General features: G+C 39.0%; 1 protein-coding gene across 1 annotated transcript in view; it reads right to left on the reverse strand.

The window, feature by feature from the left end:
• Positions 1-6,981: 6,981 nt before the first annotated feature.
• The window catches only part of ablim1b (actin binding LIM protein 1b), a 400,575-nt gene continuing 390,612 nt past the window's right edge, over positions 6,982-16,944 (reverse strand). The window contains exon 24 of the mRNA XM_059947920.1: positions 6,982-16,217. Within this exon, the coding sequence (XP_059803903.1) occupies positions 16,104-16,217 (114 nt within the window). The 3' untranslated portion in view covers positions 6,982-16,103. The remainder of the gene's footprint in view (positions 16,218-16,944) is intronic.

A 16,944-nucleotide genomic window follows, 5' to 3' on the forward strand; every position in this document is an offset into this window, starting at 1 on the left:
TTACCAATTGGTCACCAATGTCTTTGTCATTGATAGGTCAGATCAATGCTATCAAAATGATTATATTGCCTAAATTTTTATATTTATTTCAAACAGTACCAATTTTTATTCTGAAATCTTTTTTTGATAGTGTTGATTCTAAAATTTCTTCTTATATTTGGCAGAATAAAAATCCGAGGCTAGGCAAAAGATATTTACAGAAGTCTAAAAAGGAGGGTAGTCTGGCGCTGCCGAATTTTAGATTTTATTATTGGGTAATTAATATTCACTATTTGAAATTTTGGCTATGGGACTTGGATACAACTCCAAGCCCTCATTGGGTAAATCTCAAAAGTAAATCGGTACAAGGGTTTTCACTGGGTTCTATTTTAGGGACTTCACTTCCCTTTGCTCTTTCTAAATTGTATAAACAATTAGATAATCCCATTTCTTTAGATATTTACAGGTTAGAAACTTTTTAAATACCGTCCTTCCTACTTTCCTGAATCTATACTCTATGGATAGTTTGGAAAAATTTTTAGATTTAAATCCTCTTCAGAAAGATGCAATAGCAACTACCTACAATATAATTATGAAAATTCGTTTAGATGCATCTAACAAAATTAAAAATGATTGAGAAAGGGAACTGAAGCTTACTTTACCTATTGAAAATGGGAAAAAATTCTTCAATTATTTAACATCCTCTATATGTGCTAAACATTCAATTCATTGATATAATTCAAAGCAGTACACAGGGCCCATATGTCTAAGGATAAATTAGCTCCTTATCATTCTCATGTAAGTCCAGTGTGTGATAGATGTCACTCTGAGACAGCCGCTTCAACCCATATGTTTTGGCCATGTTCCTGTTTGAAAAAATATTGGGAAGATAGCTTTGACATTATTTCAACTGTTTTGAATATTGATTTACAACCTCTTCCTATTACTGCAATTTTTGGTTTACCAGTGATAGAACTACATCACTTAACCTCTTCAGCGCGTCGGAAGATTGCATTTCTCACATTAATGGCTAAAAGATCTATTTTGCTGAATTGGAAAGAGATTAATCCTCCCACCACATTTCATTGGTTCTCTCAAACCATGTTGTGTTTAAATTTAGAAAAAATCTGAAGTGTTATATATGATCCATCCATTAAATTTGATCAGACTTGGAGGCCTTTTATTCAACACTTTCATATAATGTGATTTGACTTCCTTCCAAACCTTGTGTTAATATATGCAGGGAGGTTTGGAGTTGATGACACTAAAGGTCCTTTCTTTTTTTTGATGTTATAAACAGCCCATGTTCTTTTCTTTTCAAACAACACACACAAAATGCTGGTGGATCTATAAGGAGAAGCTCTGTCGATGTTTCGGGCCAAGACCCTTTGTCAGGACTAGTGCTTCTCCTTATAGATGCTGCCTGGCCTGCTGTGTTCCACCAACATTTTGTGTGTGTTGTTTGAATTTCCAGCATCTGCAGATTTCCTTGTGTTTGCTCTTTTCTTTCTTTCCTTAGTTTTTTTTGGTTAGTATTGTTTAGATTAGTTTTTTTGGGGGGGTATATTTTCTTTTTGGATATGTTAATCTTTTTAATGTATTCTACATTTGTACTTGAACATTTTTGGGAGCTTTATTACCTTTGTATTAACTGAATATATAATTATATATGTTATCCATTAACGATGTAATCCCAATAATTGTGTAGCAATATTATGTTATATCCACTACCTTGATATTAATAAAAAGATTGGAAAAGAAAAGAAAGAAAAAGAAAGAAAAGTAGCTGTGTTTTTTTCAATATACCGTAGTAAAATCAGCAGCTGATTTACACACAACTAGGTCCACAGCAACACATGAAGGGAACTCAGAAAGTCAGCCAGCATCTACGGAGGAGAATGTTTCTGGCCGTGCCCCTTCATTAGGACTATACCATGTGATAATGACTAAATCATCAAGTTACCTTTCAGCCAGAATGATTAATATAAATGGGTCGGCATGGTAGAATAATGGTTAACACAACACTTTACAGTACAGGCAACCCGGGTTCAATTCCCGCTGCTGTCCATAAGGAGTTTGTACGTCCTCCCCGTGATCGCGTGGGTTTCCTCCGGGTGCTCCAGTTTCCTCCCACAGTCCAAAGATGTGCCAGTTGGTAGGTTAATGGTCATTGTAAATTGTCCCGTGATTAGGCCAGGGATTGCTGGACGGTGGGGCGGGGAGGTCCTATTCCATCCTGTATCTCAACAAATAAATAATTAACGTCCAAGACACTGGAGCAACTCTTCAAAATAGATGTCATTATCCATACGACATTCACCCTCCCATGCTAATGATTGGGGTACAGTCAATGGAATGAATGGTACAATCCCATTACGTTAACACAGCCATCACTGACCCACCACCGCATCTAAGCTGATAGCCATGTTCCAGCAGCTTGAGGTAGGTTGGCAGTGCCCTGCACTGGACAGACTTGGATTTCACTGTTCCTGTTGATGCCAATGGAAGGTTGCTGTGGCTATCCTGCCACTTCTGGAAGTGGAAGCTGTTTTATGCTTATGTTGTCATTATTTCATCCTATCAGTGATTCATATGCTGGCATTTTGAATGAAACATATAATACACTATATTAGGGTAGTGTAGCAGTTAAAGTGACCCTGTCACAGCTCAGGGCGTCAGAGTTTGGAGTTCAATTCCGACGTCACCTGCAGGGAATCTGTACATCCTCCCCGTGGATTGCATGTGTTTTTTTTCAGGCTTAGCCCCCCTTCAGAGTCACGTGAAGCCCTGGGAACAGGTGGTGGATGGCCATATAGGCAGCCGGTGCATTTCACAAGTCCTGGCTATGTGACCACTGACACTAGGCAGACAATCTCTGAAGAGTATTGATATTGGCTGGGGTAACCCCTCTTGTAAAGACACTGCCCAGAAGAAAGCAATGGAAACCCACTTTTGCAGCAAAATTTGCCGAGACAATCATGGTCATGGAAATTCCGTGATCACCCACATCATACAACACAGCATATGATGAATGAACAGTAGAGGAAACAATATCAATATTAGAATTAGTCCATTATGCAGAAAAGAGAACTTCTATAGGAAAGAATAGTGCCAGCACTCTGTCTGTCTTTGCCTATTATTTCATAAGCCTTTGCATTCAACACATCATCCTCTGCAACTTGTGCCACATCTACCACCAAGCATATCTGTCTCTCCCGATGTGGCCTCCTCTACACTGGTGAGACTGTCATAATTTGGGAGACTGCTTCGTTGAGTACCTCCACTCCATCTGTCAAAATAGAACTTCCCATTGGCCCAACATTTTAATTTTGACTCTCATTCTCATTCTGACATGTCAATCCATGGCCTCCACTTGTGCCGTGATGAGGCCACTCTCCGGGTGAAGGAGCAACACCTTGTATTCTGTTTGGGTAGCCTCCAACCTGATGGTATGAATAGTGATCTCTCCTTCCAGTAAAAAAACTTGCTTCCCTCTTTCCTTCTCACCTGCTATTCACCTCCCCCGGTGACCCCTCTCAGATTCCTTCATCTCCAGCTCTGACTTTTCTCACCCAGTTGTCTTCACCTATCACCTTCCAGCTATCCTTCTTCTCCTCCCCTCATCTTTTATTCTGGCATCTTCCCCCTTCCTCTCCAGTCCTGATGAAGGGTCCCAGCCTGAAACATCGACTGTTCATTCATTTTCTTAGATGCTGCCTGACCTGCTGAGTTCCTCCAGCATTTTGTATGTGTCGCTCTGGATTTCCAGAATCTGCAGAATTTCTAGCATTTAAGATTTTCCTGTGTTCTGTTAGGGAATGTTGAATTTATTTAGAAAGGCACTCAGGAAGTGGCGCTTAAATTTGCCACAATCTTAAATGCCCACTATTTCAAAATATTTATTTATATATTGAACTAGAGCGTGGCATAAGTCCTTCCAGCCCTTTGAGCTGTGCTGCCCCGCAGTCCCCTGATTTAATCTGAGCTTAATCATGGGACAATTTACAATGACCTATTAACCTACCTACAGGTACTTCTTTGGAATATGGGCGAAATCGAGGCACCCAGAGGAAACACACAAGGTCTCAGCATACAAACTCCTTACAGACGGTGGTGGGAATTGAACCCAGGTCAGCTGTAAAGTGCAGTGCTATGGAATTTTGTGAAGGCACAGAGAACAAAGGGGAAATACAGGTACATGGAGCTGAACATTGGTTTAGCTATGCTAGAATCAAATGATAATTCAATGGTTGAACGGCCTATTCCTGTTGCTACATACGATGTTCTTACAGTAATGAAAGGGAACGAGCAGACTGGTTGCGCTGTGCTTACCAAATACGGTCCAGCTATTCAAAACAACAGAAATACCCACACTGTATATCACTGCAGGATGAAACATATTTACGAATAACGTTCAATTACATTTTCAATTTTAATTCTCTTAGTAAGTAAAATAATTTTTGTAAGTTGGGACAGATATTTAATGAATTTAAAGAAAGAGATAAATGTTGCAACTGACGTCCTTCCTATTCAAAGCAATCAACCCAATTTTATGAAGGATTTCAGTGTTTTGAAAGCACAAATGGGTCCGATAATGGATTTTACCAGAATCAGGTTTATTATTGTTGAGGTATCATGGGATTTGTTGGTTTCCAGCAGTACAGTGCAATACATAGAAATTACAAGAACATATAAAAATCGCGTGAAAAGAGGGGAAAATACTGCGGTCGTGTTCATGGACCATTCACAAATCTTACGGCAGAGGGAAAGAAGCTGTTGGTAAAACACTGAGTTTACAAGTAAGTCATAGACTTGCCTGCTGCTAAATGCCACCCTATGTACCTCACTAAAGGTCCATCCATATGAAAACGATGCCAGTGTGTTGGATACATCTCTGGTCTGGGCAAAATGATGTATGTGCAGATTTTATTTCCATGAAGCCTGATGCTAATAACTTAAGTTTCAAATAATCCTCCTGTGCTTAGATTGCAATAAAGAACTTCAGTTTTAATTGAGAACTAGGCATCATCATACCATCCAGATAGATGAGAAAGTTGAGTTAAATTGAAGCCGACTGACTACACAGTCTTAACAGTTTCTTCTCATTATTATGATCTATAACTAACAATAAACATATCCATCTACATATGTATATACAAGCTCCATGTAAATGTATGTAGTTATGTGTCTGTCTATTTATTTATTTATTAAGATACAATGCAGAATTGGCCTTCTCGACCCTACGAGCTGCATTGCCCAACAATCCCACAATTTAATCTGAACCTAGTCAGGGGACAATTTACAATGACCAATCAACCTGCCAGATGGTATGTGGGAGGAAACCGGAGCACCCGGAGGAAACCTACATGGTCATGGGAAAACCATACACACCTCTTACAGGCAACGGTGGCAATTAGAATCCAGGCTGCTGTAACTGTAAAGTATTGTGCTAACTACTATATTGTATATAGGTGATATTATATGTGGACCAAATATCTGTTATCAGTTTTATCTTTTTACTATATTGCTGGTTGTGGAATATATATACACACACAGATATATAATGGGTACTCTGTGCTCTAGTGAAGCAAACATAATCTTGACCTTTTCATTTGAGTGATTACTTTCGTATGTGCTTGAGACATGGGAGCAAAATGAGGCCACTCGGCCCATCAAGTCTGATCCACCATTCCAACATGGCTGATTCATTATCCCTCTCAACCTCATTCTCTCACCTTATCCCCGTAACCTTTAATCAAGGACCTATCAACCTCTGCTTTAAACACAGTACAGTCAGTAACTTGGCCTCCACATCTGCCTGTGGCAATGATAATGAGATCTCCCCTCTTTCTTCTAAACTCCAGTAAGTACAGGCAGGCCCAAAGCAATCAAATGCTCCTCACATATTAACCCTTTCATTCCTGTAATCATCCTAATGAACCTCCTCTGAACCATTTCCAATACCAGCACATCTTTTCTTAGATAAAGGGCCTGAAAGTTTGGATAAAGCAGAGTAGCTGCCTTGACTTACGCATATTGACAAGATTGGACCTGGCCATGTTAACTCTGCATGATCATAGTTAAAGTTAGACAACATGGAAAACAAGTCCTTTAGCCCACTGAGACATAGTCATAGAAAAATACAGTACAGAAATAGGCCCTTCAGCCCATCTAGTGCTTGCTGACTGCCTACTTCCATTGAACTGCACCAGGACCCTAGCTCTCCATGCTCCTCCCATCCAGGTACCTATCCAAATTTTACTTAAACATTGAAATTGAGCTCACATGCACCACTTGCGCTGTCAATTTGTTCCACACTCTCACAAACCTCTGAGTGAAGAAGTTCCCCCTCATGTTCCCCTTAAACTTGTCACCTTTCACCCTTAACCCATGTCCTCCTGTTGTAGTCCCACCCAACCTTAGTGGAAAAAGCCTGTTTACATTTACCCTATCTATACTCATAATTCTGTATACATCTGTCAAATCTCCCCTCAGTCTCGTACATTTTAAAACATACAGTCCTAACCCATTCAATCTTTCCCTATAAAGTAACACAGGTCTTCCAGACCCAGCAACACACTTGTGAATTTTCTCTGTATCCTTTCAAACCTATTTGCATCTTTCCTGTAGGTAGGTGACCAAAATATCCACATTAGGCCTCACCAATGTCTTATACAACTTCAACATAAACATCCAGCATTCCAATTTATAGTTAGGATGGAAACACTCTGTTCAGAAAAATAAAAGAAGGTAACTATTTTTCCTCTAAAATTAAACATTTTAATCTTAGAAATTAACAAAATTTTTCAAAGATTGTTTTTGTCTCTCTCTCTCTCCCCACTGCATATCGCTGGCCTAGACTTCCTCCTTTCTTTAGGGAGTTCACGCAAAAATACCAATGAAGGCGCCAGGCCAGGACTTGAGCAAGTGAACTCCCAGTTTGTCACAGAGTGAAACATTTGGTGCAAACTATTTTTAAATCTTAAAGAAGAAGAGATGAAGAACAAAGCACAAAACCATCTTTATTTACTTGATTAACATTGATTATGGTGGTGTCGAAGGGATGCACAACATAAATGCTCCCTGCAATATAACAACATCAATCAAAGGAAATGATATTTAGGGGAACAATGACAGTGGCAGAACAAATTCTCCAATAGTGCATATGTGGAAAAATATTGAAGGCAAAACAAAAACTATACAATCGCAGCTGAAACATTTTACACTGATATAGTAAATTCGAGACAAAATGAGGTTCTGTAATTCATTCTGCTCTTTTATCAGGCACAGTGCCATTTATCTAACAGCAAATGAGTTTCAGATTGTTCTTTTGTCTACAGAAAAGCCAAACTAAACACATTTTAAATGATATATTGTTAGCAACGTGGATTTTACATTATGCCCCATCACATTAGCGGCGTGTCAAAGCACTTTTGGAGGAGAGAACAACATTGCAGAGGAGTAAGGCAAGGAATGGGAGAGGTGAAACAAGACATTATTTGAAGAGAATACATTTTCAAGTGCCTGTAAGCTTGAAGAGAAACAAAAAATGTGATGAAGGAATATTTTACAACTGAGAACAAATACAGAAAAGGGTGAATGATTTGAAACTGTGGATAAAGATTTTCATCTCAATATACTGAGCTGTAGAAGCTGAGGAGGACAGATCTTGATTGAGAAAGGGAGAGGATTGAGTGTACAAAGTCTTCATTAACTGCGACAGTTAGAAGGCTAGGAAGTTTGGCAGGAAAATGATCAAGCATTTTGGGCAGCCGGAGATCAGGACAAGACTTCAAGCAGATGACGGTTCAGGAGGTATTAGACAGGGGGATGTTTGGCGGTCAGCTCAGCGACTAACAGAGCACACGGCAGAGGCAGGTAAGACCCTGGTGAGCACTGCTGAAATGCAGAGCTCAAAGTCAGATCCTTAGCTGGTGCTAACTTGAACTGAGCAAAATGTGACTTCAGTGAGTATTGAAAAAACAGGTGGGTTAGCACCAGACTGTAGTTATTGGCATTGGTTTTGGAGACAGTTACAAGCCCTGAGGAGTGGGCAACTGGAGCTTTGGAGTAAATCTAAAGGGGTCCATCACACTGGAAATAAACTCTTGAGATGAGAATGGAAAATGGAGGCAGAGGGTACGGAAGAAACTATTTATGGTTATGAAGCACAGGAGGCTGCTTAATAAGAGCCTATGGTATTACAGAAAAGATGCTAGCCTGGATAGAGCATTAGCTGATTAGCAGGAGGCAGAGAATGGGAATAAAAGGGGCCTTTTCTGGTTGGTTGCTGGTGACTAGTGGTGTTCTGCAGGTCAGTCTTTGGTGGCGCCACTGCTTTTCACGTTATATATCGATGATCTGGATGACAGAATTGATGGCTGTGGCCAGGTTTGTGGCCAATACAAAGACAGGTGCAGAGACTAGTAGTGAGTTTGCAGATGGATTGGGAGAATGGGCAATGAAGCGGCAGATGGAGTATAGTGTAGGGAGTTGTAAAGATGTAATTCTGAGGCTTTATTTTAGGTCAGTTTGCACTCGGTGTATTAGGAGCAGTTTTGGGCCTCTTATCTAAGAAAACTGGCATTGGAAAGGGTTATTGTATGAGGAGCCTCACATGGTTCTGGGTTGTACTCTCTGGAGTTTAGTAGAATGGGGGGGGGAGTCTCATTGAAACCTATCGAATATTGAAAGGTCTGGATAGAGTGTATGTGGAGAGGATGTTTCCTATTGTGGGGGAGTCTAGGACCAGAGGACACAGATAGAGTGGATGTGGAGAGGATGTTTCCTGTAGTGGGGGAGTCTAGGACCAGAGGACACAGACAGAGTGTATGTGGAGAGGACATTTCCTATAGTGGGGCAGTCTAGGACCAGGGAGCACAACCTCAGAATAGAGGGCTGTCCATTTTAGAACAGAGAGGAGGAAAATTTCTTTAGCTAGAGGATAGTGAGTCTATGGGATTAATCGCCCCAGATGGCCATCATTGGGTATATTTAAAGCAGAGGTTGATAGGTTCTTGATTAGTCATGGTGTCAAAGGTTATGGGGGAGGCAATCTCATTGATACCTCCAGGAAACTGAAGGATGTGGTTAGAGTGGATCCACTTGTGTGAGAGTCTAGTAGGTGGCCAAATGGCCTAATTCTGCTTCTATATCCTATGGTCTTACTCCTTTGGAGTTCCAGGGCCACCTTGCAGTGATAAGGAGAGTGGACATGTTATTACTGGAAGTGGCAAGGCCACCAATTTATCCAATCTGAATTATAGCCCATGGGACTTGAGACCATGCAGTTCAGTGTCAAAGTTGACGATGGTAAGGGTCAGTGTGCTTAGTGAATTTGGATGAGAGGGCAACAACATGACAGTTGATCTGCCCAGATGGATCACTCAGAGCAAAGCATAAAACGTGGGTTATACCAGTGCTTCCCAAATCTTCTTTATGCCATCGAATCCTACCATTAAACCAAGGGGTCCATGGACACCGGGTTGGGAACCCCTGGGTTAAACAATCCAGCACTCAGGTGGTCCCCTCTACTCAGATTACAGCAGTGGTCTGAAACCCTCTCAGTCTGACAAGTCTTACCACAATGGACACTCAAAGTGTTAGAGCAGGAGTTCCCAACTCGGTTAATGGTAGGGGTCTGTGGCACAAAAAGGCTGGGAACCCTTGCATTAGAGAATGTTTCCAAATTTCTGTGAGACTACTGCTGGATCAAGCCAGTTTCATCAAAGGCAACAGCAAATAATAATCATTTAAGCAGGCCAAGTATTTAAAAGTGATTTGTACTTAAGAGGTTCAACAGATATGCATTCTGTATTTATAGGTAGCAGGTGTTGTATTTAGTAAATGGTTACAAAGCAGATGTGACTACCTTTGCCTCTGGATACATTCCCTATGAAAATGAACATACCAACAGGATTCCCTTGTGACACACATTACTATGGAAGTTGTGCACAAGACACGTTTCATCCAAAACTCTAACCTTTCTCCACAGTCTCACTCCTCATCAAAATATTATTTTAATTATGATTCACTTCTGATAACTCAAAAAACTCTTCTTGCTCTCAAGTGGAATGCAATAAAATTGAATTAAATTGCTAATAATGCAACACAGTGGGTGATCAGTATAAATGACAAACATTGAATTAAGCTGCTTTTAATTAAAATAATTGGACTGAAACTTAAATCTCCATTTTTATGTGCTTTGTTGAATCTAACACCTATGAGGATTGGAATGATTATAATGGTTAATAAAATTAAAGAAAGCATCACCATTTCATTCTCCCTATTGAAAAAAATGAAAAAAATGTTTTTTTTCAATTAATGAAATATTGCTAATCTTAAAATAAACCCCATTACATGGTGTCATTGATGATGAAAGAAGGAAGCAAGTTCCATCACCTTGCTGGCTAAATTCCTTGTTTATAGTTTTGGATGGAAGAAGGCCAACTGGAGACGGTAACATGTCTCAGGAAAATGAAGGGAAGAGGAATCTGTTAATCTGGTGGGAAATTCTGACTCCTTGTCAAAACCCAAATGCCTTCAGCAAAAATTTGGAATGAATTCAGCTTCCCAATGGCTAGTTACACACATGCAACTTCTTCAGATCAGAAAAAACTTTACTTTTTTTAAAACTTTGAAATAAATTTGGAATGAAAGTTCATTGTGATCAGTGGCTTCATAGATCTCCTTCAATGCTTAATTGTAATTCACAGCATCATAGAGATTTATATCAAGAAAGGAAGCCATTTGGCCCATCGAAGGACCACTGACAATCAAGCACCAAGATTTCCTGAACTAGTATTATACAACCAAGTGCACAGTGTGACAGTTCCTGCCGTTCTTTAACTCCAGTTTCTAAATACACATCTTGATCAATGTGCTGTCACAAGGATATGTTGGGAAAATTAGTCCATTATCATTGGAGTTTAAGACAAACAGTTCATCTAACTGAAAACAGTCATTACTTCGATGTTGATGCTAGTAGCTTTTTCTCTTTTATGGTGGATAGTTTTTGAATAAGCAACTGTCCATTTAAAATGGTGAAGAGAAATAATTTCTTCTCTCAAAGGGGCCATGACCTTTTGGATTTGGCAGAGGCCTATTTATATTCAGTAATTCAATCTCTGCAAAGGCAAAGTAGAGGATATTGGGTCTACAAGGGATCGAGGGTAAACAGGTCTGAAAGTGGAGCAGAGATCAAGATCAGACTGGACATGGTCTTATCGAGTGTCTGAGCAGACTCAAGGGAACCACATGACTTGGACCTGCTCTTTGCTTTGTTGTAATGCTTTGATCACTGATCGTCTTAATACCACCCTGTAAAAACCTGTTGGTATAAAAACCTGTCACAATTATTCAAGCTTACAGCTATGATTATCAGTTCAAAAAGGTGGCATGTATCTTTAAAGACCCCCATCACTAGGGATGTGTGCTCTTCTAATTGCTACCATCAAGGAGAAGGTACAGGAGCCTGAAGGCACACACTCTACATTTCAGGAACAGCTTCTTCCCCAGCACTATCAGACTTTAAACCCATGAACACCACCTCAATATTTCTACTTTCCTTTTAGCGCTACTTATTTATTATTTTAATATATATTATATTTCTTATTATAATTCATAGTTTTATGTATACATTGCACTGTACTGCTGCTGTAAAATAATTCATTTCATGGCATATGTTAGTGCTTTTGAATTGAATCTGATTATTGATTTTGGCAGATCATTAAAATTGGCTTTGACTTCTGGTAAAGTTGCCAATGTGCTTCCCACTGACCTGGATGCCTGGATGAGACAGAGTAGCAGCAAACACCATTTAACAACGTCCAAAGGTCATTCTACTTTTAAAATAACAGAGGGGGAGCAGTGAGAGAGTGTTTCAGTGAACTCCTTGGATCATAGAGGAACAACAGTGAGAGAGGGATCACAGAGGGAGGGACTGTGAGAGAGGAAGAGGGGGATCACAGACAGTGAGAGCGGGATCACAGAGACAGAGACTGTGAGAGAGGGTCCTGATAAAGGGTCTTGACCTGAAACATCAACTGCTCATTCATTTCCACAGATGCTGCCTGACCTGCTGAGTTCCTCCAGCATTTTGTGTGTGTGTTGCTCTGGATTTCCAGCATCTGCAGAAATTCCTGCGTCTATTATTAAATCACCATTTACACAGTATAATAACGCTAACAATAAAGTCCAGTTTAACCAAGAGGCTCAGACTGCTGTTTGAAAGTCTTTGTTACTTTACTTTTATATTCGCTCCATATTGCACAACACAGATTAGCTTTTCATTAACTACAATGAAGCAACCGCAAGGCATGCCCCGGAGACTGTAAACCAAAATGAGTTCTGACAATGAGCTCTCTGTGTGCACATGCACTGTGCAACAGTTAGAGATTGTCAACATGATTCTTTGCACTTGCTCATCGACAGCACTGGCATGGCCAAGTTAAAGCAAGGAGAAAATAAATTAAACACTAATAACATTGCTTTATTAATGGGCAATTATTGATGGATTGAAAGCAAGGCTAAATGTAATATATAGCTGGCCTTATTTCTCACTCTTAGCTATTACACTAATACCATAATACTTCTTTCTATTGGAATATTCTTTCTGGAATATTACATGAAAATGGCATATTTTATGAAATCAGAATGCTAGCTGTGTCGGTAGAAAGCTCTAAGAGTGCAGAGCAGAAATGAACCAGTTATTGCAAAAGCAATCCAGATGAAAATATTGGCTTATGTAATTTAACTGATTCAGTCAAATTAGGGTAAGGACCAATTGGGCGGGCTTCTGATAAATATAGTAATATCAGTAAGTGAACACTCCTTTTTCAAAATTTAATTCCCTTGCCTATCACAAACGTTTATTTATTAATTGAGATACATACAGTGCTGAGTAGGCCCTACCAGCTCTTTGAACAACCCCAGACTTAACTCCAGCCAAATCATGAGACAGTTTACAATGACTAATTAACCCCCAACCCGTAGGTCTTTGGACTGTGGGAGGAAACCCACATGGTCACAGGGAGGATATACACAATCCTTACAGACAGCGGCAGGAATTGAACCCGGATCACTGGTACTGTAAAGCACTGTGCTAACCACTATGCTACAGTGTACCCTATTAGCAGAATCAATTGAAGTTTCATATATATTGCTGTTTGTAGAACAAAACAGCTGGCTATTCAATAAATGTTTATGAAGCCAGTTTTACCTTGTCAAAGGAAGAACAACCAGGAGAAATTTTGAAATAGAAACTGAGATCTCAAGAACTAATTATTCACCTCCAGTCATTGTGCCTTTCCCAAGAAGCTGGAAGAGAGATGCAAAGTTTATGCACAGGGATTCTAGGCAAATGCAGCTTGATGGATGAAATAAATGCCAAGGAGATAACCACCATCTCTTCCCTTAAGGTTGTAACTTAGATTTCGGAATCTGGCAGAATCCAATCACGTCTGGCAGAACATGCTTGAGGGGAAAGATAGGGAATTGCACTGGAAAGTTATTGGATGATTTAGATGGAGTTTATCATCAGAATTGAGATCTGTTTGAAACAGTCTTCTTCTGGAGTGGATGACCTGCTGTCTATGTCTAGCATTTACAATTTTAATTTTAGACTTCAGATTTCAAGTTATTTTACCTGCCGCAATGAAAGGCCAAGTTCCATCTTGTTGCTTAATCAGTAGAAATTAGAGTAATCATTATAAACAGCGCCATTCTTGAGAGGGGCTTGCCCCACCCTCCCAAAAGAATTTCGTGGATGTGGGATATACAGAACTATGGGAATTATTGTTAAATCATAAAATTAAAAGTCATCAAAGTATTTTTTAAATGGTTATTGAAAGTAAATTTGCCTGACACACAATTTATTTCAATGTAAATCTGATAAAAATATAATCTCATCTGTTGCAGGCATTAACTGTACATTGAAGTCAGGAGGGAATTTTGCTTCATTTTGACACTGGCCACTTATCATTCTGTTTATCCTTCAGAATATCACCATGCCCACTTGAAACACGACATTAGCAACTCTGAGGTATAATTTAACCTTGAGCAGTAATGCAAATAGGATGCAGTCCATTTCCAAATCAGACCCAATCTCTCTGCATAGTCAGAGAACACTACAGCACAGATCAGGCTCTTTGACCCATCTAGTCTATGCTGCCTACTCCCATTGACCAGAGCCCTCCATATCCCTCTCATCCATGTAACTATCTAAATTGCTCTCAAATTTTGAAATCAACTTCATACATTAGGATTTTGGATACAGCATAAAAACAGCTGATTTGCTATTGACCGGAAAAAATTTGCACCCCGCTCAGTTCAGAAACACTGAAACCAATGCATTTGTTTCCGTTAAGCACAAAAAAAATTAGAAATAGAGTAATTACACTCTAAAGGTTCAACACTAAATTTAAATTTGAAATTTAATATTTGGGGGCTGAAGCATCAGTTAAATATGTTGATTGCTTTTGTTAAGTACTCTCCCCTGCACAAACACAATGAGAATTGTTTAATGGAAAGACTCCACAAAAAAAGTATTCTGTTAAACTCCTGTTTAAGAGTCTATGTGTCTAATAAACTGCAAACTTGCCATTGTCTTTAAGATGTTGTTGAGGTTTTTACTCTGACATAATAGAAGCAGACAGTGAATTTAATTAATAAATAATCTTGCACGCAAAATAGCCAAATGAACATGTACAAGGAAACCTCACCATACAAATAGGAGTATGTACTTTTTCTGTTGTATAATTTAGCCCTATCTAATTGTATTCCGTATTTGTTAAAGTAGCATTTCTAAAATTTAGTCTATGTGGCCTGCCTCATCTGAATCAATTCCTCACTGTTACACAGACATGAGCAAATAATCAGATTTTGTAAAAATGCTGGATCAAATTCCCCACCCATCCAGAAGCAATACAAACCAAATCTTTGGCAGGTGCACTGCAGAACTTCAAGACTAAATCCCATTTTCAAAACAGGAGGATATTAGTCTAGAAATTATACTGGATAACATTGTTGAATCCAATTACTTTGAGCACTATTATGATGGAGACAATCTGCTCACGTTAAACAAATAACTGCCTCAATTAAAACAGTTTGCGGATAATTACAGAACTTACAAACCCATTCTAAATTAATCTTCTCACAGTGCAATTTCCAAGCTATTAATTACAAATCATCTGGGAATGATATGAAAAAGAAACTGACCTATTAATTTAGAACGAGGACTTGATATGCAAGAGGCATTGCGTGATTTTTGTGTACACACCGTCTGAAATGCACAATGCATAAAAGGACTTTCCTGGTACTAAAGGTTTCAGTGCAAATGACGATTTGTCACATTAAGGCAGGTACAAACACAAGTAACAATTTGATACTGATACAAAGTACTCAGGCAGTAATTCCAACATTCTTTGTTTTGTTTTCAATAGAATTAATAAAATAACACACCAATGTTGGCTTTTGAGCTAAATGTTTTGTCCCTAAGTCAGCTGAATAATAAACTTTAAAGAGCATTTCTCTCCTCTCCATTTTTTTCTTATATATTTCTGTTTGGCATGACGATTATGTATAGCAGATGTAAATACACTCTTTCAACTACAGCACACTGTGTAAAAGATTTCAAGCAGTAAAGCCCAAAGAGCAACTTGTGTTCCAATCTCTTCCTAGTTAATTCCCCACTGTCCTACTACCTATAAATCCACACTTTCACCTTGCAAGGCACAGAACATGAGTTGCTGCACTTTACTTCAAGCAGTATGGCTAAATATTAAAATCTGTTTCCAAAGAATAGTATTCCAATCATTTAGAAAATAAAATGTTGTCCAACTCAGTATAATTTCCAATCTATTATAATTCTATAAAGATCAGAACAATTTATTATTTAACAAGAGTTACTACTACTCTGGCTCCCATTATTAAGGAAATATTGATAGAATTCTCAGAATGAAATCTTAGCAACTTTTGTGTGGGGATCTCATCTCCGTGTTCACACTGGTTGTTTGCTGCAACACGAGATGGCTTTTTCTTGTTAATTTTTTGAACTCCTTCCCCACAAAATATAATGCAGATATTTAGACTGGAGGGTGCCCCTTTCCCAGCATGCACTGCTTGATTTAGAAGATGTGAGCTCTTTTCTTCAGCTCATTGCGCTTCCAGAGAGGCAACCTGTCAAATTCCTGGATGTTCATATGAAAGAGCTGGTAAAATTCTTCAGGGGCGAGATGACGCTGAAAGAGTAAATGACAATGGCAACAGTCAGCTACAAGTGCCCACTTGCATTCAAATGATTTCAATACAGTTTTAATTGATTTATAATACATCTCCCCATTACTATGTGGCCAGTTACTCCTGAATTACTAGCCATATTTCTATTTTAATGATATTCTTGTAGAAGATAGAATAGTAGAAAACAGAAACAGGCTCACTGGTCCACAATGTCTCTCAGAGTAGATTAAACTAAATCTCTTCTGTCTGCTTATAATCCATATCTCACTTTTCCCTGCATATTTATGTGCCTATCTCAAAGACCCTTCTAAATGCCACTGTTGTATCTAGCCTCAGAATTCTTCCTACAATGAGTTAAAATAGATTTGACTCTCAGAAGCAGAACACCATGCACAGTTGCTGCATTTCTTTAAGTTTGAGTGATTGTCGGCAATTTTGTCTGCTTTTGATGGAGGTATATTTTGATTACTTGGTTCAACAATGGTGCCAGGACAATGGGAGAGAGAGGGAGTGATTCACAGAGGTGATCTCTGATGTCAGAGAATTTAGTTATGAAACTGGTTGAGAAAAAAGGCAGAGGATTTAGACCATAAAATCAAAAGACATACAGTCATCATCATCATTATGTGCCATGTTGTATGACATGAGCAATCATGGTCTATGGCCATGACTGTTCTTGGCTAATTTTCCTACAGAAGTGCTTTGCCATTGCCTTCTTGTGGAGACATA

The sequence above is a fragment of the Hypanus sabinus genome, chromosome 22 (genome assembly GCF_030144855.1).
Source record: "Hypanus sabinus isolate sHypSab1 chromosome 22, sHypSab1.hap1, whole genome shotgun sequence".
Taxonomy (NCBI): Eukaryota; Metazoa; Chordata; class Chondrichthyes; order Myliobatiformes; family Dasyatidae; genus Hypanus; species Hypanus sabinus.